Source organism: Ambystoma mexicanum, chromosome 9, assembly GCF_040938575.1.
Source record: "Ambystoma mexicanum isolate Mex_15411 chromosome 9, UKY_AmexF1_1, whole genome shotgun sequence".
NCBI classification, from domain to species: Eukaryota; Metazoa; Chordata; class Amphibia; order Caudata; family Ambystomatidae; genus Ambystoma; species Ambystoma mexicanum.
In genome coordinates, this window is record NC_090931.1 from 196,765,109 (window position 1) to 196,792,286 (window position 27,178).

General features: G+C 47.7%; 1 protein-coding gene across 2 annotated transcripts in view; it reads right to left on the reverse strand.

Annotated features, from left to right (window-relative positions):
* The window catches only part of SIDT2 (SID1 transmembrane family member 2), a 546,488-nt gene that overhangs the window by 85,033 nt on the left and 434,277 nt on the right, over positions 1–27,178 (reverse strand). For both annotated transcript variants that reach the window (XM_069614482.1, XM_069614483.1), the window contains exon 19: positions 15,783–15,919. In XM_069614482.1, coding sequence (XP_069470583.1) covers positions 15,783–15,919 — 137 coding nt within the window. The remainder of the gene's footprint in view (positions 1–15,782; positions 15,920–27,178) is intronic.

Consider the following 27,178-nt stretch of genomic DNA (forward strand, 5'->3'; position numbering starts at 1 on the left):
GAACTTCGGGTGAGGCCTTAAGATGACGCGGTCCTTCTGGAACAAAGTAAACGGGGGTTCAGAAGACAAAGCTTGTAACTCACTGATCCTTCTGGCTGATGTGATGGCTATCAGGAAAGATGTCTTCCAGGACAAGAATTTCATTTCGCATCTGTGAATGGGTTCGAAGGGAGGTTGCATGAGGGCTGTTAAGACGGTGTTGAGGCTCCATTCCGGAACTGGTGTAGGTGTAGGCGGATAAGTACGCATCAGTCCTTTCAGGAAGATTTTAACCGCTGGTAAGGAAAGTAAGGTTTGCGTCTCCGCGGTTACTGTGTAAGCCGCTATGGCTGACAGATGGACCTTGATAGAGGACAATGAGAGCCCTGACTTAGCCAGGTGCAACAAGTAGGGCAGAATCTGATTAACCGAGGCCGTGAGGGGATCGATTGCAGAGGTCTCGCACCATTTGGAAAACCTGGTCCATTTCCTGGTGTAGGTGACTTGCGTGGACGGGGCTCTAGCGGCCCTGATGATATCCCAGCATTCCGATGGTAACTTTAGGTGCATCAGTTTGCGGTGCTCAGGAACCATGCTTTGAGAGACAGGCTCCTCGGGTCGTGGTGGAGGACCTTGCGGTTCTGTTGCGTCAGTAGATATTGATGCGTCTTGAGACGAATCGGGGGTTGACAGGATAGGTGCCTCAGCGTCGGGTACCAGACTTGCCGTGCCCAATCCGGTGCAATTAGAATCAAAGAACAATCCTGTTCTTTTACCCTGCGAAGTACCCTCGACATGAGGGGAATGGGTGGGAAGGCATAGAGGAACTTCCCCGACCAATTCACTGAGAACGCATCTCCCAGTGATTGGTGCTCCGGGTATCTTGAAGCAAATCTCTTGCATTTTTTGTTGTTCCTGGTGGCAAAAAGGTCGATCTGCGGATGGCCCCATAAGGCAAATATCCGTTGGGTTTCTTTTTCGTCCAGCTCCCACTCGTGGGACGCTGAGTATTCTCTGCTTAGCCTGTCCGCTAGGACATTGTCCACTCCTGGAAGATGCTCTGCCCTGATCTGCACCCCGTAGTGCAAGGCCCATGCCCAAAGCTGTTGGGCTTCTTGCGACAGGATCTGTGACCTCGTGCCTCCCTGCTTGTTTGTATAGTGCATGGAGGCCGTGTTGTCTGTCTGGACTGTAAGAACTTGGCCAGCTATAACCGGTAGGAAGGCTTTCAGCGCCAACCTTACGGCCCTGAGCTCTAACACGTTGATGTGGAGCTGGGACTCTTGTGTCGACCAAGAGCCCTTGGTTTGGAGGCCCGCAAGATGAGCGCCCCAACCTGATAAGGAAGCGTCCGTCCGCAGCAGAAGGGTCGATGTCGGTGCTTGAAACGGCATCCCCTGCAGAAGATTCCTCGGAACATTCCACCATCGAAGGGCCTTGTGCAACGTCGATGGAATCTGGACAATGTCTTCCCAGCCTCCGAAAGCTTGTTTCCATTGGTGGTCCAGAGCTTCCTGCACAGGTCTCATGCGAAGCCTGCAGTTCGGTATGAGGAATATGCATGATGACATCATGCCCAATAGGGATTTGTAACAGCGTACGGATGTTGTCTCTTTCTGTAGGAAGTTTGAAGTTGAGCGTAGAATCGCTGATATTCTTTCTGCGGATGGCCTCACTCTGGGAATGCTGGTATCGAGTTCGGCTCCCAAGAAGAGAGCTACCTTGCTGGGAATAGGGCAGGATTTTGTCTGGTTTATGGAGAAACCTAACTCTTTTAGGAGGTTGACAGTCCTCGACACTGCCGAGCGAGCCTTTGCAGCGGAACTTGCCTTTATCAGCCAATCGTCCAGGTATGGAAAAACGTCCGTTCCTGCCCTCCTGAGACTTGCTGCTACCGGCGCCAAGCATTTTGTGAAAACTCTCGGAGCCGATTTTAGCCCGAACGGGAGCACTCGAAACTGAAAGTGAAGCTCTCCCACCGTGAACCTGAGGAACTTCCTGTGCGCTGGATGGATCGGTATATGGAAGTATGCGTCCTCCAAGTCTAAAGTGGCTAAGAAGTCGTGCTTGTTTAACCAAGGTAGCACCCCTTGTAAAGCTACCATCTTGAATGTTATGCGCTTGATAAATTTGTTGAGTGCCTTCAGGTCCAAGATGCGTCTCCATTGACCGTTTTTCTTTCTGACGAGGAAGAATCGGGAGTAGAAACCTTTTCCCTTCTGAGAATAAGGGACTGGTTCTACTGCTGCCTTCTGGAGCAGTTTTTGCACTTCGGACATGACCTGTGTTAGCATATGCACTCTGCGAGATGTTGGAGGCAGGGAAGGAGGTTGGTCCAGAAATTCTAAGGTGTGACCCTTTTGGATCACCTGTAACACCCATTTGTCCGATGTAATTGATTGCCAGCGCTGGAATAACTGGCTCACCCTTCCCCCCACCGGGGTGTGGTGAAGAGGGGAAAAACATTGGTCGTCAGTTTTGTTTGCCTTGTGACTTCCCTTGGGCGGAGCCACGTCTGCCTCTATGGGCGTATCTGTTGGATGACTGATATTTATTGTCTTGGTACGTGCCGCCTTTTGATTCCCTTCAGATGATCGTCTATCTTCTTTCCAAAGAGATCTTGTCCATAAAACGGCATGTCTAATATCTGCGCCTGTACTTCAGGTCTAAAGTTAGTAGCCTTCATCCAGGCTTGCCTTCTGAGCACTGTGCCGTGCGCCATCTGCCTGAAGCCTGATTCGGCCACATCAACCGCTGCGTCGATCATGTGATCCGATGTTGCTTCACCATCCGCGATTATCGATTTTGCCTCCTCCTGGAGCTCTGGTGGTAATTGTGTCGCCAATTTAGACATGCGGAGCCAAAGCTCGCGATCGAACCTTGCGGTCATGGCCAGCGCATTGCCCGCTCTGATTGTAAGCGATGCAGAAGATGATACTTTCCTGCCCATGGCTTCCAGTTTACGTCCATCCTTATCCGGTGGTGCCGACAACGGTGAGGAGGGGTTGGCGAGTTTCTTTCTGGCCGCCACTGTGATAACCGAGTCTGGTTTCGTATGACCTCTCAAACAAAGAGGTGCCGAATCCGGAGCTTTATATTTCTTTTCTGGCCTGGACACCAGCGCCGGAGTCGATAAGGGTGTGGATAGGATCTTGGATCCGGAATCCCAGATGGTATCGAGGAGAGGAATTGTGGTAACTGTCCTCCTTCGCTTGTCCCTGTGCTCATAGAGCACTGATTTCCTTTCCTCAGAAGAAACCTGAATTTTAAACAATTCTGCGGCTTTACCTATAATGGTGTGGAAAGAGACGAGATCATCCGGCGGTGAGGCCTTGCCCGGCGAGTCTCTCCTCCTTGGCTTCTCGACTACGTAGTCATCCCACTCACTGGATGCGTCTGGCTCCTGTGTTATTTCTCCTTCTTCTGGTTCCGAGAATTCTCTAAAAGGATCCTCCTGCCAGTCTGATACCGAAATGGTGGACGGTACCATAGTGGGGTCCACATCCGGAGATCGCGGTCTGCGCGATGACTGTGGCGACGGGACTCTTGTAGGTGAAGCACTGTGGGTGCTGCTCCTTGGTCTACGAGCAGGTTCCGGTGATCCCATCCGTTTTTGCGGTCTACTCCTGTGAGGAGAACAACCAGATGTGCCTGGAATCGGAGAAGACTCTCTAGGAATAATTCCTGATTCTATGGGATCAATCGGAATTTGCTTCTCCTTTTGCCGCCTGTAAAATTCTTCTACAATCCTCTGCATGGATAACATGAGTATCGGGTCATGAGGGTATTCGGATTCTCCCGTGGACGGTTGCCAAGGAGGGCTGTATTGTTTAGGTAAGGGACCGGTGGACTCTTCCATCACTTCCGCATCAGAGAATTCTTCCTGAAGAATTACATCCGGAAGTTCTGTCATGTGACCCAAAGGTGAAAATTGCTGTACCAGTGGTTCAGTTTCAGTATTCTTCTCAATGACATTGCTTTCAATGACAGGAGTTTCAAATGTGGAAGGCCGCAATTCCTCCGTAATTTGCGGTGCTATCTTCATCAACAAACATCCCTTATGAGATTTCGTCGACGACTGAGATTTTCCCGTCGACGAGGGCTTCGCCGGCGACGACTGAGATTTTCCCGTCGACGAGGGCTTCGCCGTCGACGACTGAGCTTTCCCCGTCGACGAGGGCTTCGCCGTCGACGACTGAGGGTTTGCCGTCGACGAGAGCTTCGTTGACGAATGTGGAATGCGTTTCGTGGACGACTGCGTCATGGATGAATGCTTCGTGGACGAGTGGTGTTTGCTCGTCGACGATTGCTTCGCGGTCGACGTGTCCGATGACGACGATTTTATTGTCGACGATGTCTTAAGCGTGGTCGTCGTCGCTGTTTTCGTCGACGGTATGGCCGATGACGGGCCTTTACCTTTCCCTTCATTCGTAGGCGGTTTCCCCGCCGACGACTGCCCCCCCCCCCGTTTTTTGCAAACTCCTCCTTACCTCTGGAGGCAGATTTTGCAGACTTCTTCTGGCTTGGTAAGTCAACTGGAGGCAGAAAGGGTATCAATTCCAGCTTACTCTTTTTGTACTTGGGAGAGGAACTCCTTTCCACTGAAGAGGCCCTTCTCTTAGAAGTTTGTCTCTCAGATGGAGTGCTGGATTGGACAGGAGCTGTTCTGACAGACTCTTCGTCCGAAGATTGATCCCTGGATTCCAGGTAAGAAAGGAGTCTTCTATGCCTGTCATGAAGGGTCTTGGTGGAAAAAGTTCTACAAATCTCGCATTTTTTAATGTCATGTGGGTACAGACAATAAATGCAATGCTCGTGGGGGTCTTTGTTGTAAACCAATTTCTTTTTGCACCTCGTGCAGTCCCTGAACAGGGAAGGCTTCCTGACAGCCTGAGGTCCCTCCATTTCTGAAGAGAAGTTCAGTCGACGATTTTGAGAGGAAAACAACAAGTTTTGTCTCCCAGGTTAATTGGAAACAAAGCCCCTGAGAAGGGGAACAACATGTAATATATTTACTAAATATATTCCACACAAAAGTAGAAAGAATTTGAAAAAGCTCAGAGAGCTTGAGGATTCCCTGTGTCTGTTAGACTGCGGTGAAAAATCTAAAGATGGCTGCCGGGGGGGGAGCTTAAGCCCGGCCACCTCATTGGCTGGGGCCATAAAGGACCAAAGTGAGGTGGAGGGACTACACAATAAAATGGCTCATAGGCCATAATGGGCTATGTACATGCACTGCTAGGTAGCAATGTGTATATATTTAAAAATAAAAATAAAAAAAAATGTATTAAATTTATCACCGAGGATTCCCAGTCTGACGACGGGGAATATTCAAGCATCTGAATCTATGAAAGATCCAATGCTGGAGAAGCATCTCTTACCTCCTCACCAGGCTCACCTTAAACGAACAGGTTGCGCAGCACTGCCTGGCCGACTCTGGACTCCTCCCTGGAATCCCGGTCGACGCAGTAGAATCTCGTGAAGGTGTGCGTCGACCTCCACGTAGCAGCCCTGCAGATGTCCAGCAGGGGCACACCAGACAAGAACACAGTGGTAGCAGCGATCGCTCTGGTCGAATGGGCTCTCGGACGGCCGGGCAACAGTCGGTTTGCCAACCGGTGACAGTGCATGATGCAGCCGGAGAGCCATCTGGAAATGGAAGCCTTCAATAGAGCCTTCCCTTGGTTCACAGGTCCAAAGTTCACAAACAGCTGTGATGTCTTCCGAAAACTCTTCGTTAGGTCCACGTAGAACTTCAGCGCTCTAGCTACATCCAGCGAGTGCAAAGTCCTCTCGGCCGGCGACGAAGGAAACGGGAAGAAAACTGGCAACACCAAGGGCTCGTTGAGATGGAAGTCCGACAGCACCTTGGGCATGAAGGAGGGGTGCGTCCTCAGCACCACCCTCGTCTCGTGAAAAGTCATGTATGGAGGATTGCAGGATAGGGCCTGAATCTCTCACACGCGTCGTGCGGAGGTGATGGCCACAAGGAACGCTGTCTTCCACGACAGGAACTTCAACGGAGCCGAATGCAAAGGCTCGAATGGCGGGCCCATGAGCCTGGTCAGCACCACGTTGAGCTCCCACACCGGGGCTGGAGCCTTCACTGGCAGGAACGATCGGAACAGTCCTTTCCTAAACTCCTTCACCAGGCGATGAGACCACAGGGATGACCGTCCTGCAGTTCTGGTGTATCGGGAAATCGCTGCCAGATGAATCTTGATGGAAGCATGAGCTAGTCCAGCATTGGTGAGCGACAGTAAGTACGGTAGCACTTGAGGGGCAGAAATCCATAGAGGGTTAATCTTCTGTGATCGGCACCAGACAGAGAACCTCTTCCACTTGTGTCCGTAGCACTTGAGAGTTGAGGACGCCCTGGCCTTTGCAAGAACCTCTCTTCATTCGGCCGGGATATCGTACCCTCCAAACTCTAGTGCTGCAGGAGCCAGGCCTGCAAGTTAAGTGACACCAGGTTGTGATGAAGAATGGCGCCTCCTTCTCTGGAGAGAAGATCTGCGTCCGTCGATAGTTTGACTGGTGGGGACGCTGACAAGTCCCGAAGGTCCGGGAACCAGATCTGTCTCGGCTACCTCGGTGCTATGAGGATCATCCTGCACCGGGACCTCTTGAGTTGGTTGATGAGCCTGAGCAGCAACGGCAATCGCGTGAACTCATACAGGAACAGGCCGTCCCAGCGGAACGAGAAAGCATCGCCCATGCTCCTCGGCTGGGGGAACCTGCTGGCGAACCTCTGGCACTTGGAGTTTGTTGCCGTCGCGAACAGGTTGATTTGGGGTTTGCCCCATCGCCAGAAGAGTTGATCCACTTGATCCTGGTGTAGTTCCCACTCGTGGCACGAGCGCAGCTCCCTGCTAAATTGGCAATGGTGTTTTTTTATCCCTGCTAGATGAAAAGGCACCAGAAACATCCCCTGGGCAACGGCCCAGTGCCACAGATCATGGGCTTCCTTGGACAGGGCTGGGGATCTGGTTCCTCCCTGTTTCCGGATGTAGAACATCGTGGTGGTGTTGTCAGTGAAGATCCTCACCACCTTGCCCTTGAGGGACGGGAGGAATGACTTGAGGGCACAGAACACCGCTCGGAGCTCCAGTATGTTGATGTGGAGCGGCCTCTCCTGCGGGAGCCACAGGCTTCTCGCGTGAAGATCTCTGGTGTGCGCTCCCCACCCCTCCAGGGAGGCATCCGTCGCCACCGTCGCCTGGTATGCTGGGGTCTGAAAGTCTGTGAACGCCTGTTAGGCTGAAACAAGTGCAGTTCCCTTAGGGACCACTGCAAAAGACTTAAGACTACAGGTGTTTGACAGTAAACCCACTTGGTAGCAGTCTGTACCACACAGATTCACTTGTTAGCTGTGGCTGAGCAGTCAGACTTCCCTCAAGAAGAGTTAGGCAGTATATAGAGTATACACAATAGGTACAGAGATACAGTAGCACAAGCAAACACTGACCAGAGCTTTGGTGTAAAAGTATATAATTATTTATTTAAAGACACACTTGTAAATTACACTAGCATAAAGAGAAAGGTAAATTCAGCACACATTATATATATACAACCCTAATTACTTATTAGACAAGTCTTAGTGAGAAACACCACTTATTTTCAGACAGAGGTGAGCACTTAACATAAGATGGCACTCTAATAAGTTATGAAAAAGGGAGGGAAAGAGGCAGAGTTATGGAAGCACACAAATTTCAATACTTTTAAAAGAACCACAGTAAGGCAGGATAGGCAGAGTTCTACTGGAGAGCAAGGAAGTCAATTGCAAGGCCCACTCTTGGAGAGAGCAAGCAGAAGGGGCCCAGGTTCACACAGTGGGGTTATGCCCACAGAGTCTTGTAGATAGTTTGCACACAAAGGATGCAATTAAAGTCAGGAAAAGTTAGCAAGGTTGTCCCAGGCCAGCCCAGGTTAGAAAGTCGAGGCTTTACTGTCACCCCGAACGATCCGTCGCAAGGGAAGCCAGGCGGGACACAGTACCTTAAGTGTGAAGGAAGCTCCAGCGGGGGCAGTTGTTCCTGGCAGCGGGTCCAAGTCTGTGTTTCGTCCAGAGGAAGAGGAAGTCTCGCTGTGGAGGAAAGATGAATGTCATTGCACTGCCAGGGAAGAAACCAGCCGCGGAGTTCTTTGGTTAAAAGGTACTACCCTTCTCTTTGCGGTAGTGGTAAACCGTGGTGTTCCGGTTGCCGGGGTGCTTGGCACGGGCAAGGCGGCCACGAGATGCTCCAGGAAGGTGAAAAGAAGGCAAAACTGGTTATCCCCACCAGTCAAAGGAAGAAGACTCTCCGGACTGGAGATCTACTCTGTCGTCGGGAAAAGTGGCTAGACGGTTCAGCAAGGCTCCACCGGTGGTGTCGTTGTTGTAGGTTAGCTCAGCTTCTCCCTCCTCGGATTCTTAGGTCCTGTGGCGACTTCTGAAGTTCCAGTCCCCAAAGCCCTGCTTTTATGCAGCAAACCCCCATTCATTCAGCCTAGCTGTCAATCAAACATGCTAAGTGGTGAGCCGGCCGGCTCACCACTTGGGCCAATCACACAAGAGTGCGACTTGAGTTGCCAAGGCAACTCAGTCCAGGGTGCCTAAACCCCCTCCCACACCCCCTGTGGTACCCAGACAAAGTGGCACCACTTTTGGAGGCTTCTGTGGAGAAGCCCGCCAAAAATTGGAACAAAGGGCTCGACTTGGGTTGGAGTCACAGAAGAGAACACAAACGCCATTTTAGAATCGAGTTCTGGCAAAAAATACCAACCGGCGAATTAATATTAAATGAATAAACCGGCGGTATGTTCGAGGCTATAGGAATTAAATAATTAAAGTTGGTAGCCTCGAACAATGGGAAAATCCCATAGAGATATATTCGCGGTCCAATATAAAAAGTAGTATCCACTGCCACCAGCCAAAACTCGATCAGGGGGGACGGAGACGTGTCCCCTCGAACAACAGACCCCGGGGCAATCGAATTGCCCCGACCAGTACGTCCACAATATGATGGTTTGTACTGGATTCTGCAATGAAACAAGATGTGTACCTTTACTGTGTTCTAGTAACCACTAGAGATTTGTAGAAAGACAGGCCAATCAAATGGTTGGGCCTGTCTACTTAATTTAAATTATAAAAGCAGAAAGTGTGTTGCCTAATCTTTGGCAATCACAGAATAAATCTGCACGTGGGTATAGATTATTTCAATCTCAAAAACACAAAAATGAAAGTACAAACAATACATAAAAAGAATTTTACTGTTTTGTAAAGAACATATCAAGAGAAGGTAGATGCAGAGAAAGCATAATAACATGTAATTATTTTGGATAATTATTTGGTCGTTATTCAAAAACAATAAACAAATTTGGGAATACAGTTTTGGAACGATTCCTATGTACAAAACATTAAGACAAATGAAATATATACATTCAAATAAGTATAATTATATACTAAACTTGAAGACAGTTGAAATGTGTACATTCAAATAAGTATAGAGTATTTCGAGCCTAGTATTTCTAGGCGAGAGAAATTACAAATTCCAAGGGTCTGTTCATATTAGATATCTGGTCGTTAGGTTTGTACTGGATTCTGTTCATAATTTGGGACTAGTAAAGCCAATGGTGACTTTACATGCCCTGGGAGACAGTCAGTCCGTCCCAGGGTATGGAGTCTATGTTTGGGGGGTCGCTACGACACCCCCTGGGTTACGGCACAGAGGGTGCTGTGTAACCCACATACGAAACACATGAGACCCTATGGAGTAAAAGACCCCATAGCCCATAAAACACATGGAAAGACAAAGGAACACCTCAAATCATGTCTAAGAGTGGGAGTAAAAGAGTCCCACTCTTAGCAGGAGAAAAATAAACCCCAAAAATCCAGCAAAGCTGCTGGGGGACTCACTAGGTTTAGGAAATTAGCCTTTACAGAGAATTCTGCCTAACACCGCCGCGAGATACGCGCGCGCGTGCCCCACCATCGGATTGCCTGGCGGAATACCTCGTTGAGCGAGATCTTGTTCTCGAAGCTGCCCGTCGCTTGCATCCAACGGGCGTCGAGGAACTCCTGCAGAGGGCGCATCCGAAGCCTGCACAGGCGCACCAGATAGATGCAAGAGGACATCATCCCGAGCAGGGACTTGATGGACCTCACTCTGGCCAAGTCCGTCGCCAGCAGACACTGTACCTTGCCCATGATGGACTGCGTTCTTTCCTCCGACGGCGAGGCGAATCATGCCACTGTATCGAGCTTGGCTCCCAGAAACAGCGCAACCTGCAACAGAACCAGGTGAGATTTGGGGAAGTTGATGGAGAATCCCAGGTCCGTGAGCAGCTGGATGGTCTTCGTTGTGTGTTCGACGGCAAGCTCTCTTGTCCCTGCTCGGATGAGCCAGTCGTCCAGGTAGGGGTAGATGTGGATCCCCTGCAGGTGCAGCTGCCCCGCTACTGGTGCAAGGCACTTGGTGAACACCCTGGGCACAGACTTCAATCCAAACGGGAGGCCCTTGAACTGGTAGTGCCGTCCCTGGACTACGAACCTGAGAACCTTTCGGTGACCTTTTAGGATGGGGATGTGAAAGTACGCATCCTCCAAATCCAACGATGATAGGAAGTCGCCTTCCTCCAGCTGACCCAGCACGTGCTGGAGGGTGACCATCGTGGAACTTCTGTGCCTTGATGTATTTGTTTAGCCGACGCAGGTCCAGGATGGGACGCCAACCTACCGTCTTCTTCCTGACTAGGAAGTATCGGAGCCCCGGAGCCTTTTTGGGACAAGCTTGATGGCTCCTTTCTTGAGCATCACCCTTAACTCTAACAGCAGTTGAGGGACGTGGTTTTCCTTCCTGGCCACTGGAGGAATTCGGAGGCACTTCTTTAGTAATTCCAGAGTGTGCCCGTGGGCCAGGGCATCCAGCACCCAACGGTCGGTGGAGATGGACTCCCACACGCTGACGAACTTCGGCAGCCGGCCTCCCACCGGGGTGCTTCGGTGGGGGCCCGACGCAACGGCCGGTTCAGTCTTGTTTGGAAGCAGCATTGCCTCCTTGGCCTCCCTGGCGACGACGGCGAGGTCCACCTGACTTGCCTCGTCCCCTGTAGGCTTCTTGCGACGAGGAACGGGCCGCTTGACGGTAGGTCGAGGAGCCACTGCCGAATCCTTTGGAGGCACCTTGCTTGCCTCCCGAGTCTCCCAAGGCCCGAGCCGTCTCCATGTCGGTCTTGATGGCCTGCAGCGACTCATCCACTGTCTTTCCAAACAGATTGTTCCCGTCGAAGGGCATGTCCAAAACCTTGGCTTGCACATCCTGGTGGAAATCTGTCGCCTTGAGCCACCCCCGCCGTCGAAGGCAAACACCATTGCCCAACTGGAGGAAACCGGTGTCGGCAATGTCCGTGGCCACAGTTATGGCGTGGTCCCACGCTACCTCACCCTCCTGTAGGATCACCAGGGCCTCTGCCCTCTTGTCGTCCGGGAGGAAGTCCAACAGGGGGCGATCTTGTACCACAATTCCCTGTCGTAGCGGGCCACAATCGCTAGGGCGTTGGCCACCTTAATCGTCGTTGCCGCCGACGAGATGACTCATCCCATGGCGTCCAGCTTCTTTCCCTAGACGTCCGGTGGGGAAGTTGAAGATGAAGCCGATGCCCCCCGCTTTCTTCTTGGCCGCTGCAGAGATGACCGGGGTCGGCTGTGCCCTAAGGCACAACGGGGCGGCATCGGGGACCCGGTACTTCTTCTCGTACCAGTCCCTTTTGGCAGGTATCGTGGACGGGTTCTTGAGAAGGGCAAGTCCCTCATCCCAGATGTCATCCAGCAACGGCACCGCGAGGACCGTCTTCCTCTTGGCCTCGCGCCGTTGGTAGAGGAAGCCTTCCTTCTTCTCTTTGAGGCAGAGCTGAAAAAGCTTGGATGCCCTGGCAATCATGGCATGGAAGGAGCCAATCTCGTCGGGCGGGGACGCCCGAGGGATCGGAGACGGGAGATCAGTCTCGTTGTCACCGCCGTCATCATCCGTCCCCGTCGTGGCCGTGTCTGTTCCCGTGTCGTCCCTCGGGATTGGGGAAGGCGACAAAGGCTGAGAAGGCCGTGAGGGCTGAAGGGGCACTGGATGAATTCTCCTCCTCTTGTTTGAAGGGTTTCCCGACGGACCCGGTTCAGTCAGGTCGTCCGTCGGGGGTAGGGACAGTCTCGTCCTTTTCTCCGTGCATAAGGCTTGGATTGCCGTCAAAATGGCCACCGAGTTGTCCTGCGGCTCGGGCTGTGACAGGCGTGACGGGCCCGACGGTTGCTCCTCATGCACGGGAACCTGGTCGTCGTCCCCCTCATCGGGATTTCTCCCGTGGGACCGGGCCTCTTCGAAGTTCCCGGTCAGTTCCTCCTCGGAGGTTGTGTCCATGTCCGTAATGGCCACCGCCCCCCCCCCCTCTTTTTCCACCGGGGTCTTCACAGGGGTCTTCTTGATGGGCTTAAAAGAGGATTCCCTCCACGGAGGCAGGGAAACTCTAGACCCCGAGGTTGCCTCCACTGGGATAGCCTCCACAGGCTTTGCCAGGGCCGCAGCGAATCCCTCGATAGAGGCCTTAGCCGGGTGGATCAGGGCCTTCGCCGCCTTAGGCGCGCTTGAGGCCTTCACCTTATGGGGAGGGCCACCGCCTCGCTCCCCCTCAACCGGGGATTCTCCAGAAGCTTAGCCGGGTTCTTGGATTTTCTCTTCCCCGAGCCAGAGCTTTGGGTCGCGGTTGATGGCGTCTGTGAAGGTGCGCCCTGCCTGGCAGCCAAGGAGCCCAACCGTTCGGCGCTCCCAGTGCCCGCGGACCCACGGTGCTTTGCCTTCTGTTGGGCCCCCGTCGCCGGGGCGCCCTCACAGGACTTAGAAAACCGCTCGGACGACTTCTTCTCACCTGCTGGGCGCCTTCCAGCCAGTTGGGGAGGCAGGTCCGGCGATCCCTCATAGTCCGATCCGACATGTTCATGCAAAACGCACAGTCCTTCTCCACGTGCGTTTTGTCCTCGTGGAGGCAATAAAGGCATTGCGAATGCTCGTCCTCCTTGAACACATTTTGTAGGTTGCATCCAGGGCAGATCCTGAACAGTTTGCCGGGAGTCGAGCTTCCCTTCTCCTGGGCCATGTTCTTCTCGTCCACGAGGTAGGCCTCAGAAACTTCTGGAATCCTCCAAGAAGCGTAACTCGACAAAATCTTCACCTTTGAGGGACGTTGACCGGAAGTAGAAACGGAGCTTGAGGCTCAGTTAAACCGAAAAATTAGATAAATCCCTTTGAAAAAGCGCAAAACGCAGTAAAAGCTCGAGAGCTATAGCACAAGGACTCCCAACACTTGAGCGTGCGGTAAAGATCTGAGGATGGCTGCCAGCGGCGGGGCTTAGGGAGAGGGCAGTCATTGGCTGGGGCAGTATGACCCAGAGACCAGTGATTGGTTACTACTAAGAAAGACAGATCAGAAACAAAACTGATGCTGATTTTTTTCTTTACCAAGGATTCCCAGCCTGACAACGGCAATTCATGAGCATGTGAATCCATGCCAGACCGCATGCTGTAAGTATAGGATTTGGACATAGACAGACTTAAGCGGAACTCACTTACTCGGACTATCCGTCGTTTCTTTAGGCAGGGAAATCCCACCTCAGCATAGGGCAAATTAGGCCTTACACCATCCTGACATATAAGTTAATAAAAGTGTTTTGTTAAAACATTGAATCTGTTGTCTGTGTCTTGCTTTATGATGCATCACAGTGCACGGACCACGTCGGACAGGAGCAGTCAGGGGCGAGGAGGAGACTTGCACTGACAGCATGGCTGTCAGCATGGTGCTCCTATCAAGAGAGTGAGCGCCACACGCTGAAAGTCATGGCTGTCAGCACAGCACTTTCATGATGAGAGGAAGCGCCTTATTGAGACCCATGCAGCACTCAGCATGTCCATCAGCGCTGTGCTCCCATGAGAGGAAGCGCCACACCGAGAGCCATGCTGCCAGTGCAGTAAGCCCAGGGAAAGGGAAAGGCTTCCATCGTTGGTCAATTTGTGGGCTATATGGATTTTCTAATCCATACTGGCTTGTATAGCACAGAAATTGAAAAGGGGTGGGTGAGGAGGTGTGGCCCATGGCTCTCCTCTTGGACATAATATAAGATATTGAAGGATGGTGAACCTGTTGGACTGACGCTGGCAAGAGATTCAAAACCCTGGGTTAAAGTTGTCATACTGACTAAGCTAGTGAACCAAAGTCAGGTTCCAGCTGGTTATGTCTCACATGGGAGGCATGGTTGTATATGCTCAACACTTAATTGGCCTGCTGTGTATCATGCCGCAGTTTGTCCTTTCCACAGGGAGGATATCCAAATATCCAATATCTAAAGTGTAAAGGAGATGAACTGTGGGAAAGTTCTGACAGATGTTAAAAGTCAACTAACCAAAACAGATCAAAAATGTTTTCCTTACAGCAGCAGAACCTGAAAACAGCATGTGAGGTGGTCAAAGAGGCAACAGAGCCAAAGGAGAACCCTTTGTTAATATGTAGACCCAGCCAACAAAAGGTTAAACCAGCAGTTATAAGTAAAACTCCATGTCCCATAAATCACCACGAGAAATGGAACCCAGGAGGGGGCAGGGACAGAAATAAGAAATGGAACCCAGGAGGGGGCAGGGACAGAAATAAGGGAAAATGGTATAGGTACAGTCCAGTCATGCCTTACAAAGATAGGTACACACAGAAACGTACATGGTGGGACGGTCAAACAGTGCATGAAACTGGGTGGAAGTGGGAAAGAAAACGCACTGCAGGTGTGGGAAGTGGGCGGGAAAGATGTGTGGAGGCTGACTGGAAGGGAGGAGCAAAGTATGGGTTAAAGGCGGCAGCTGAGGTCTCGCCAGGAGTTTCTGATTACAGCCTGGATCTGAGCCAGAGACCAGAGAGGAATGGGACGAATCCCCGGGTGATCTACACTGGGCGTACTAAAAGGCTCACGGAGAGGCACAGGAGAGATCCTTATCAGAGGCAGACTCGCTGAGGAACAACGCTGACCGTAAGCCGATAACAGAGGACAGGGCATTCCGGGCGCTTTTATTTCTTTTAGTTTGTTTGCAACCCAGTTGGAAGGCTGACAGACGGACTGAAAGCTAAGCGTCCGTGAAAAAGAATAAAGTGGACATTATTATTTACTCATTTCAACGAGGCGAGAAGCTGAGAGGAGATTTCTTTTGGAACTCTAAATTTGCTTAACCCTGTCACGGAAACCCGAGCCAAGTAAAACAAAGCATGTTTTGGTGTTTAATTTGAGGGGCTGTTGGAAAGGTTACCACCGCAATACAACTTGAATTGTTAACCCTGTATCCGGCTACTGCCTACTATTTTACACAGCAGAAGACCACTCCGTTGCATGCTGCGTTACAGACACATCAGGAAAGCTGAATAGGGCACTGGCTCAACCTGCGCTGTCTTAATGAGGCACCTGCTTTAGGGCACTTTACTATTCTCCTACCATTGGTACGCCATTGTGACAGAGTTCGCGATTTAAGCAGAGAGCCATTCACTGTGTGTTGAGATGGCTAATTAGTATTTTATGACCAGCCCTCACCAGCGGGATGTACAAATTGAGTTTTGCACTCCCTTCCTGGGAGTATGGTCAGTCTCACCGATTGTTTTTGCCCCCCAAGCCTCCTCTTTTAACAGACCACTTCAGTCACAAGCAAGGAAACTCACACTGAGAAACTAGATCAGCTTTCTGCATAACCATCACTATACTAAATGTCAGACATGAGCAAAGAGATAGAAATGGCAGAGAAGCTCACCACGCCCAGGACGGAGAAGAATATGACAAAGGCAAGGCAGGCATAGGCACTGTAGGCGCTGGCGTTGATGTCCGAGTGTCGCTTCTGGTACAGCTTCAGCATGCACAGGCCAGCAATCATGTACATGAAGGACGTATCTGGAGTGAACAAAAAATGAGTGAGAAAGGAGTGAGAGGCAGATGAGATCAGGGTAAACGGTAGTGATGTATAGGAAGGGGATGAGAGGTGACAGAAAGGGAAGAGTGCTGAGAGAAAAGCAAAACGTAAGCAAGGTAGGCTTCCAGGGTAATCTGGATCTTGGTAGCACCTCAAGGTTAGCAAAACCACCAGTGTCTCTACTGATCACTAACTTTACAGTCAATGGTAGAGCCACTCTGGTCCATCTCGAACGGTGTACCAGGCTTTTGAAGTGCCAAGTGTCTGGTCTTTGTCTGCAGCACTGTGCAAATCCTTTGGGGTGTTGGAAGCTCAGTTCACAATGTTAACTTTCTTTGCGAGTGTCTTGTTCTTTTACCATCGCCTCAGTGCTAATCTTGTGGGTTACTGGAACCCCAGTTTACAATTTACATATCTTCTTGGGATCTCCCTTATTGGTTGCACCCCTGTGCTAGGTTTTTGGAATTGTTGAGCTACAGGTCCCAGAATACTCTCTGCTTTAGGACCTGTGAGTTTTGTCTGCACTGATTCACTAGGATTGTAGAATCAGAATCACAACTTCCACATAATAGAATGCTCCCTTTGTTTCCATTGACTGTCAGCAGCACGGCACACATTTTTCAGAGTGCTAGAATCTCAACGTTCACAAGACATTTCTTCGATTCTCTGGCCCTTGGCAGCACCACTATGCGAAGCTTTTGGCGTTAAAAGACCTCAACGTTTACCGTACAGTTCTCCTTTTGTTCCCTTGGTCTTACCAGTGCCTCTGCACTCCGCTTCTGGAGTCCCAGAGGTACAACTTCCACAGTGCGCTCCTATCGTTCTCTTGGCTCCATCATCAACCACAGAGCGCTTGAAGCAGTATTACACCAAAACAAAATCTCACTACCACATAACCAGAGAATCGAGAAATTACATACTATTAGAAACCAGAAGATTTTGTAGAGAAAGGCAGATGCTCCACCATTTCCATTACGATGGGCGAGCATGCTACCAAGCGAAATACGCAACTGAAACGGCCATCTGAAATTCAGGAAAAGTCTAAAAACCTGGCTCTTCAATGTTCAGCAGAACAAAATGTTAACCTACACTCAATAAGCAATGGAAATGACACTTTTCAGTAGCTCAACTTTCAACACAACCCAACCCAAAGGAACGCCATACTGGCTCCCCACAGTCTGCTTAGAACACATTGCACGACCCTAAAACGAATGGAAGACATTACATGAAGGCACCACAAAAACCCTAAAACGCCACCTCTCCAGTTTCCTGGAATACCTAAACCACAACAGGCATCAACCTCTAAAGGCAACCACCTCTCACTATAGCGAAACAGACAAAGACGAATAATGTTAAAGCACAGAGGAAACCCCAAGAACACTCCCCACCTTTTTACGAACTCAATTTCTTGTCACCATATTCACCACACAGAAACGCAAACCAGGCACTTGCAAGCAGCTCTTTTTTTTTTTTTTTAAACCCTCACCGCACTTCGAACACCACAAAATACACCTCTTACTGCAACCAACATACTCAGCGTCTGGCAAGCACATGCCCACACTACAGACTTGAGGCCGCCTTCCTGAACACAAAGCCTCCTTTGCTTCCTACACTTCACGTTTAGAATGTTTACAAGCACAATGTGCTCATGGTACTTCCGATCTCAAATCTCAACACAAAATACTGCAGGCTTACTTTTCCACTCTCCTTCCAGCTAACCAAACCCACCTACTCTCCTCCAGATATGACGGAGCACCTGGAGACCATGCAAATGGCAGCCATCTGGAGAACAAATCCTAACATAGCATCCGTTTCCCCTCACACTCTAATGCAGACATTACGGCATGGAATACACTCATACATTCATTGTTTGCTTCAGCCCCTCAGTGATGGAGCAAGTACATGTGACCCAGGGCGGAGCACAACCCGACCCATCTTCACCAGACATACATAGAGAACGCTGAGACATGACTTGCAGCACTGGTGGGGTGGTATCTTGATGGCGGGAAGGGAGAGAAAAGGGGTAGGTTATAGTTTAAGTGTGTTGAGTTAAGTGTGTTGTGTTGCCACGCTGCAGCCAGTTGTGGCAATATGGATTTCATTAATGTACAATGGCTGCGTTTGCTGTATATGTTTCCATAAAAAAACAATAAAATCTGTTAAAAAACAAAAACATCTGTGTCCCTGCAGTAGGCTTCCAGGGTGTCAGAAACACAACTACCACAATACAATGCAATGGAATCCTTCCCTGGTTCTCTTGGGTTTTATTAGCAACAGTTCGCTAGGCCTTAGGAGTGTTAAAACTACAACTGCCAACCTTATTAAAAGGCAAAATACAACTTGGGATACTCCCTCTCTCACACGGTCAGAGGTTGACCACAAATATTTATATATAAAGGAGACAGTTTAGATTTTTACCGATTTTTCTGATCTATACAAATAGTCCGGTGAAAAAGGCCTCCCTGTACCTATATAGTCTTGAAAAAATAGACCAAGTACGTAATACTTATACACGGTACTCAAAATATTTTAATAAAGTTTACAAAAAGGTAAATAACTCATAAAAATGTTCAATATGAACAAGACCCAACATAAAACACATGGTAGAAGTAAAAACAACTATATCACTAAACTCACATACATATAGTTACATGTATATATACATAGTCTCTATAGGTTTCTTCACTGCTTTTAAGTAGCTGTTGGTCCTCCTATTCAGTTTTTTCTGCCCGCATGACTCATCCAATGAGGTCCTATCCTACACTTTGAGTATTCTGACTCAGACAAAAACAAATCCTGACATGTTTCAGTTCTTTATAGCACTAATTGCACGAACTTCGCGATAGCACAGATCGAGTGTGTAACGCAGAGTGTTTTGGATGTTGGTTTTGCCCACTCAGATACAGGCGACTGCTTTGCCATAAGAGATACCCCACATTGGAGGTGCGCTATTAGTGTGAGACTGGAATCTTGGCAGGTAGGACCTCGTTGGAGGAGTCCTGCGGGCAGAAAAAACTGAATAGGAGGACCAACAGCTACTTAAAAGCAGTGAAGAAACCTATAGAGACTTGATATATGAAGTCTACAGCTATTCAAGGGTGTACTGAGACACCAGCACGACGAACATTACACTAAGAGGAGCACCATTCAGTTTAAAATTGGAACCTTTCATGTGGCCCTGGATTGCATGGTGGCAAGCAAGAAAATTGTGTGTTTTTTTCCTCTAAAGAAAGCTTGTGCAATTAGTGCTATAGAGAACTGAAACATGTCCGGATTTGTTGTTGTCTGAGTCAGAATACGAAGTGTTAAAGCCATTTGTATGTTTTTTCTACATCGGTTAAATGTGGTTATATGTATGTGAGTTTAGTGATATAGTTGTTTTTACTTCTACCATGTGTTTTATGTTGGGTCTTGTTCATATTGAACATTTTTATGAGTTTTTTACCTTTTTGTAAAGTTTATTGAAATATTTTGAATACTGTGTATAAGTATTACGTACTTAGTCTATTTTTGTAGGTACAGGGAGGCCTTTTTCACCAGACTATTTGTATAGATCAGAAAAATCTGTAAAAATCTAAACTGTCTCCTTCATATATAAATAGAACTACAACTGTCACAGTTCAAACCCCGTTTGGTTCTTGGTTTGCTCTACCAGCACCATTTTGCCAGCCTTTCACAGTGTTCGGTTACATTTTCATTTACATGCCAAGTCACCTTCAAATGTGAGACCCCTAGCACTTTTTGCTGGACTTGTGGATTCTTTTTCTATGTTCCCAAGTGAGTGGGAACCTTTTTCCCCACTCGCCCTTTCTTCTACTGTTTTTATGGATGTCATTTTTCTGACCCTCCATACTTTATTTTTGAACCTATCCTTTCTGATATCCTTTTGGGCATCCACATGTATTTATTGCAGCACACAGCACTTGCCGTGCAGTGTTGCTGGGTTGCTCTTAGGGCTTCTCCTATTTTCTCTTGACTTACCTTGCAGAACAAATGTTCTCAAGGTTAGAGAGGGATTTTTATCCCCTCAACATGTTATATTGCGAGACCAGCACACCCCACCTTGGAGTGCTGGGGAGATACATGGCAACTCCTTTCTCACTGCTCCTCTAACATTTCTGGTACAGTGACAAAGCTTACTATTATGGCAGGTGGCAGTGGACATACTTTACTGACTTTTGTGCGATTGTTACTCGAGGTCTGACATTACAGCCGCATTAATGCATACAAGGGTCACCATTCTGCTAATAGGGTGGCTTCTTTCTTTTTTCTCCATTTTCAGTGTGCTTGTCCTTTCTTGGTCCTTCTTCTGCCATCCTGGGTGGAGGAGGTACTGGTTATACTTTTGTCAGTGGCAGGAAACCTTTGTGTAGTGTGTGTGGGGGGGGGGGGGGGCTGGCTATCCTGATTGAAGTCCAATGAAGAAGAGTACTGTAGCTACTTCCAGCAACCGGAGATGCCTGCTGTGTAACCGCTACTTGTGCTGACCCCTTCTTTGATGCGACAGAGGAGTCCTGAAGACATCTACTCCGACCCATAGACTGTTGGGACCCATCAGTCTTAAGACGACCTGCATTTTGAGCCATCCCAGGATGAGCTGTGCCCTTCCTGGCCTGCACCCCGGCAATACCCTCAGACCTTGAGCCTGAGGGCTGTGCAACGTCTTACGAAGAACAAATCTCACTGAAGCTTTGGTTGACTCCTGTTGGACCTCCATAAACACAACTCCACTCCTTGAAGTCCCATAACCAGAGCGCTGGACTGAAATAGCAAGGCGAATCTGATCAACAACCAACGTCCTTCATCTGGTACCTTGAAAAGGGCGCCAAAGCCACAGAGCCGTAAGAAGCACTGAAGAATCCTTTGTTGGGAGTCTTTTCTGTCAACTGCTACTGAAAGTTCCCATTCATTGTCCGTGTTTTCGTCACCACGACCAAGAATCCAGGGACCGGGTCCTGTGCTGTTGCATCATGAAGGCATCAGTCTGCAAGCTGTTCTTCACTGCTGAAGTACTTTGCAGCTTAGGGTAATGATTACCTAAGGTCTTGTGTTGCTCCTGATTGGCCAGGGTGGCGATTTGCGTGTTTGGGACTTCGCCGATACCATTCGCCCAGGCCTAAAACTGGAACGCATCTAGAGAGCCTAAACACGTTCTACCAACTCTAAAGTCAGTACTTACTTATTGGACGAGAAATCCTCTGGAACTCTGACTTTCCTGCATCTGTGCCTTTCCTGGCCTGCATACTGTTGGCCATTGGACCACCAGTGTCCCCCTTCTGCCTTTGAGATCACTTGCGTCTTAGAATAGGGAAGGACTTCCAAGGTGTATGGCCTTTGCTTGAAAATATAACCAGTGTTGCAAAGTACTCACTTGCTAATGTGTTCGTGCTGTAACTATCTCTGAAATAGAATAAGTTAGTGTTACAAAGTTCGTACCTGTTAATTGCTTACTGACATTCTGAAAAGTATACAAAGTTACTTACCTTTGAATTGTGTTCCACTATTCTAGAAAGTAACAGTTGGTATTACTGTATTATTCCTGAAATAGAATAAGTGTAACAGTGTATGTGTAGTACCAATAGGGTTTTACTCACCTTGAAAACCGTACTGCCATTCTATATGTGTAACATTAGGATGTGCTTACCTTGAACTGTGTACTGCCTTTCTAAAAGGTCTTAGAGTTCTTGCTTACCTTAGAATTGTGTGCCACTCTTCTGAAAAGTAACATTGGTTTAACTTCATATTCCTGTTATAGAAATAGTGTAAGAGTTTATTACCAATAAGGTTTTACTCACCTTGAATAGCGTACTGCCATTCTAAATATGTATCCCGGCTTCTTACTTATTCATGAAGTGCATACTGCCCCTTTGAAGTAATTCATACATTCTTAATTACCTTAGAATTGGGTTCCACTATTATGAAAAGTAATGTTGGTGTAACTATCATTCCTGAAAGAAGAATATGTTGCAACGTGGTTACATGTTGGGTTGGCAGTGCAATTGTATAATTCCTGAAACAAAATAACGTATACAAGTGGATTTGGGGGAACCCTGTCAGTCCTGGTGCTAGAATTGTTGAGGTAAGATTCATTAGGCAAAGCTTTGCTCAGAGAAACTAGCGTGTCCATATGTATGAAATAAATAACATTGCACCACAGATAACGGTGGAATGACTTATCATTTGAATGCGATCCACACACCAGCCTAATGAATCTCACCTCAACTATTCCAGCGCCAGAACCAACAGGGTTCCCCAAATCCCCTTTTCCTTGCTTCCAACATAGGGCACCTTGAGCAACACACATGGGGAACCATCAATCAGGCAGCAGGAAGGAATTATAACAAGACCGCCAGATCAGCGCAGCAATCCATTGTTTTTTCTTGCTCCAGCTGCAGTATACCTCAACTTATACAAGTGGACAGGTACTTACTTGTGACAATGCTGGTATAACTATAGTATTCCTGAAACGGAATAACCAACCTAATTTATTAGGAATAGGGTCCGGTTACCTTGAATTACAGTTGCGTTAAGAGCACCAGGGACCCTGGCTAACCGGCAATTAATAGAACAGGCACTGTGTAAAAACGCATTATGCGTAATATCATATGTATTCACGCACCAGCGCTCCCATGGTCAGAGCACACTCAAACAAAGCCCAACACGGCACAGACCTAGATCCCGGCCATCACAATGTAGGTCAGCACTAAGTATACTATATGCATCCTCGGCACAATAAGCACCAAGACCCTTCCCACGGAAGCCGCTCCAGGCCAGTGAGAGAAGGGTCCCAGGGCACCAGTGCCCTAACTATGATAATCACCTTGAAAACTGAAACCCAACTGGGCACTTCCCCACTGTCGGGACCGCACAATGGAAACAACCGATACCACACAAACTGAACCACGGAATCATGTCTCTTAACTATTCCTAGTAGCTCATCCCTTGGGCACTAAATATTCACACTAGTTTACCTTAATTCTTTATTCGTAGGTATTGACCTTTACTAAACCAGGCACTGGGCGGACTGAGCCCTTGCTATTACCACTACCTGCAACAAGCAGGAACCAGGACAATCCCTCTATCTTACCTACCAGGTGAGTCCCCTTGCAAATGAGTCAATCATTGCCAATCATTACCAAACACTCTAAACCAATTAGGACCATTGCCAACCAAACTTACAGAAATCTCTTCTTTTCCCTCCCTTAACATGTACTCAATACTGTCTATTGATAATTGTTTTTGACTACAAAATGTATGAACCAATCTGCAAATCACTATGAATCTGTATATATATCACGATCACTGGGAATTAAATCAACCACACATAATATGTCCAAACACAAATGTCACATGATATACACCCCATCACGAATGATGAATGCCCGATCTTGGAACCACATTGGCACCAAATATGTATCGAATCCATTGTTATTACAAATTATGAACGGTAGCCTAGAAAAAGACCTATTAGGTCAAAACACGTGTCGGCACCACCTGTTATATCATCAATTGATGAATTTGAGACAATAAAAGATTGGAAAAAATGAAAATCACAAACCTTGTGGAACTACATTTTTCAAACGCAGCAAAAGACAATGGGGTAAATCCCAGCATAAGAAATTGCACACACGCAGAATGAGTGGAAACTATAACAATTCTCTATACCTTGAATTACATACTGTCATTCTAAAAATCTACTAATGTGATTTTACTCCCCATGAATAGCTAACTGCCATGCTAAATATGTGTATCACTGGGTATTACTCACCTTGAACTGTATACTGCTATTCTAAATAAGGTTTATAATTTGGTTTGCGTGGTGTCCAGTCAAACGATCGAAAACAATAGTTTTGAGTCAAAAGGACCAGAAAAAAAAGTTCAAATACCTTTTTTTAAAATGTATATTTTTTTTGGCTTCCGTTTAGGAAAAAAAAAGTGGTTTTTACACCAAAAACGGGGATTTTTGGGGGGGGGGAACTCCCCAACCCCCCAAAAAAAATCCAACCTTTTTTTTCCGGTCCTTTTGACTCAAAAGTATTGTCATTTGATCCTTTGTATTCGATCCTTTCACCTACAACCGGTTTGCATACCATAAGAATTGGGTTTTTTTAAATAATTTTATTGATGAATGACAAAAGTACTTACCTTTCTAAAGAAGTCTCCTTGCCTGTGTATATATAAAATAAACTATTATTTTTTAACAATGCATAAGTGTATCAGTGTTTCTTTGGACCATATGTAAGCTAGAGGTTTTTTGTACCCAACTACAGCCCTCTCTCCCTCCTAAAATAAGCCTCACTGCTCTGTCCATGCTACTATATTATGCAGTGCAGGTCTACACCAAGAGTTGGAGTTTACTGTATTGCCTACGGTATAGTTTAATAAAGCCATGTGGGTGGCCTTTAGAAAAACTGTCCTAACGTAGAGCCACAATTCCCACAATGCAATCTTTCTTTTGTTCTCTTGGTTTTGTCAGCACCACTAAACCTGGCCTTCAGAATTTTAGTACCCAAACTACCAAACTGAACTTCATGAACATTTCTAGAGGTCTCTCGCTCCAACCTTCAACAGAGGGAGGCAGAGTGGAGAGATGTTCCTTGTCCCAGTGGGACAAAACAAAACCTGGAGAACAAAAGATACTGGGTGAGAGGTCATTCCAGCGAAAAAGCTACAGAGAGAAAGTAACGATAGTTGGCAGCAGAGTAGCTGTAAATGAGTTAGTGTTGTAACTTCATCTCCAACAGAATAAGTTACAAAGTGTCTAAAAGTTAATACTTCTCTTTAAGTTGCTTGTTGCTCCTTTAAAAGTATAGAAGTTAATTTACTAGCTTTGAATTGTGGTTCACACTTCTAAAAAGTAATATAGTTGGTAGTGGTTTCTCATTTCTAAAGTGAATGTTTGTAAAAGCCTTCCAATAGGATTGACCTACCTTGATTAGCTGTGGGCTCTTCTAAATGTGCGTTATTGAGTTTTGCTTTGCCTGATCTGCTTTAGTGCATTTCTAAAACAGTCTTGAAGTTAATACTTCTTTGAGTTGCTTGTAGCACCTCTTAAAAGTATACAAGGTTCCTTACTTACCTTGAAATACACTGTCTTTCTTAAATTATCATTGGGTTATGCTTTTCCTGAACTGCTTTAGAACACTGCTAAAATAGTCATAAAGTTCCTACTTAACTTAGAATTGTATAAAACACTTCTGAAAAGTATAATTTTTGTATTGGCATTTTGCACCCCAGCAAGGTCACAGCACATCGAGAGATGGCTCGTTCTGCAGGTCTTCTCAAGAACAGTGGATTTCACCAGCCTCCGGGTAGGAGTCAACGCATCCGGGACCCCCAGGTCACTTGGAAGGTAGGGTTACATCAAGCTCTGGTTACACAGCAGGCTCTTCGGTCGCTGGAAATGGTTACAGCCACTGTTTCTTCATCTTCGGATTTTGTTCTAGTGGTCGATTTATCAGCAGTTTCAGGATCAGAGTATTTATCAGGAACTACAGCACAACTTCTGCAAAGTCTCCATGCAGTTTACAGAAAGGGGTGGTCTGGCTGTCCAATCAGGGCAGCTCCAGCCCCCTCAGTGGGAACCGTTTCCTTTCTGGCAAGGTGAAAGACAAAGGGCTGCTGAGTTTTTGACACCTTCCTTGCTTCCTGCCTTCTCAAACACTCTGGAGCCTCAGTGTTGGGGAGAATTCTCAGAAATGTGCTAATTCCTCTCTACCTTAGAGACCCCTAGCACTTTTGCTGGACAATAGGACTTTTTAATTTTTAACCTGGAGAGAGAGACCTTTTTTCCTACTCATGTATTTTTCTGTGATTTAAACACTGTTTCTTTTGGTTTTTGGAGTCTGACAAATTCCATAGGCATCATCTTTGCATTGTGACACAGGGAAGTGTTAGATTTCCCAAAGTTTTAAATACCTTCTCTTGGTGAAACTGTTTCCAAGAGCAGTGAAGTGAAATTGACTTTACTTACATTTTGTAACGTTCTAGTCCTAGCACACACTATCTTACAATAGGGTGCTGGAGGGGTTACTTGGCATCCACTTTGTCTAGTTTCTCATGTAGCAATTTTATGTTACCCTTTCTACAATTAATGGCTGGTGGCAGTGGTTTAGTTTTTACTACCACTGTGTGTTTTTACCACGGGCTGCATTCGCAGCTGCAGTAAGGCGTCCATGGGTGCCCATTTTGTCAAAATGGCCCTGGTTTTCTTTTTTCGCCATTTCTTGCAGCAAAAGGTCCTTCTTGAGAATTACTCTGCGGGCCAAACCAGGTTTGATCCCTTTGTCCGTTTTGTTTTTTGCAGGATTCACGAGTGAAGCCTGCCTCTAGCTCTTGTATGTCTGGCAGGGGCAGGAAGTGAGGGAGGTGCCTGAAACTCCCTGTGCTTAATTCCCTTGGTTACAGGAATGCACCCAAAGGTGATTGGCCGGCTGGCTGTCCTTGGAGGACATCCACCCAGCTGTGTGATTGACAGCTATGCTGGAATTAATGGGATAAACCTCCATAAAAGGCGAGGCTTTTTGGCTTGAAAGGCAGAGTCGACCACTGGACGAAGGAATCCGAAGAAGAAATTGGAAGAGACGCCTGCTGCAACTCCTGGACCATTGGTTTGCCCTGGCGAAGCCATGCTGCTGTTCTGAAGCTCCAAATTCGTTTCAACTAGAGAAGCCCTGCAAGGACGACTTCTCCCCTTGAGTTGGTGGGACCAATGAACTCCAAAGTTAACTAATTTGGACATCCTTTCGGAGCTGGCTGTACTTCCACTGCTGCTGCTGGAACCAAAGTTTTAGGGAGAGGAACACCAAACAGAGTGCATCACTTTTAAGATGAACCTGTGCTGAAGGAAACCCTCAACACAGTGCTGAACCCCAGATGCGAGAAAAGTCCAGAATGGTATCCGTGAGACCGCAGTGGTGCTATTTGCTCAGACGCGAGGAGCTGAAACCGCAAAGTACCGCTGAATTGAAGTTTGTCCTTTTCTGCTGCTGATGGTCCCATTGCAGTGCAGGAGTCCCTAGGCATCCTCCCTCTTGTCCCCACAACTGAGGCCCAGGAACAAAAGGATCTGCAGAGCTGCACAGGAACAGAAGCCAGCTGGAACCATTTCTTCTAACCAAAAGGTACTGTAAAGTTTGAGAGGACTTACCTCTTGTTGTTGAAGCCTTACTTCATCTCAGTTGAGACTGGTCTTGGTTGCTTCTGTACAGTTGTTTGCATCTTCTACCTCTCACAAGCCT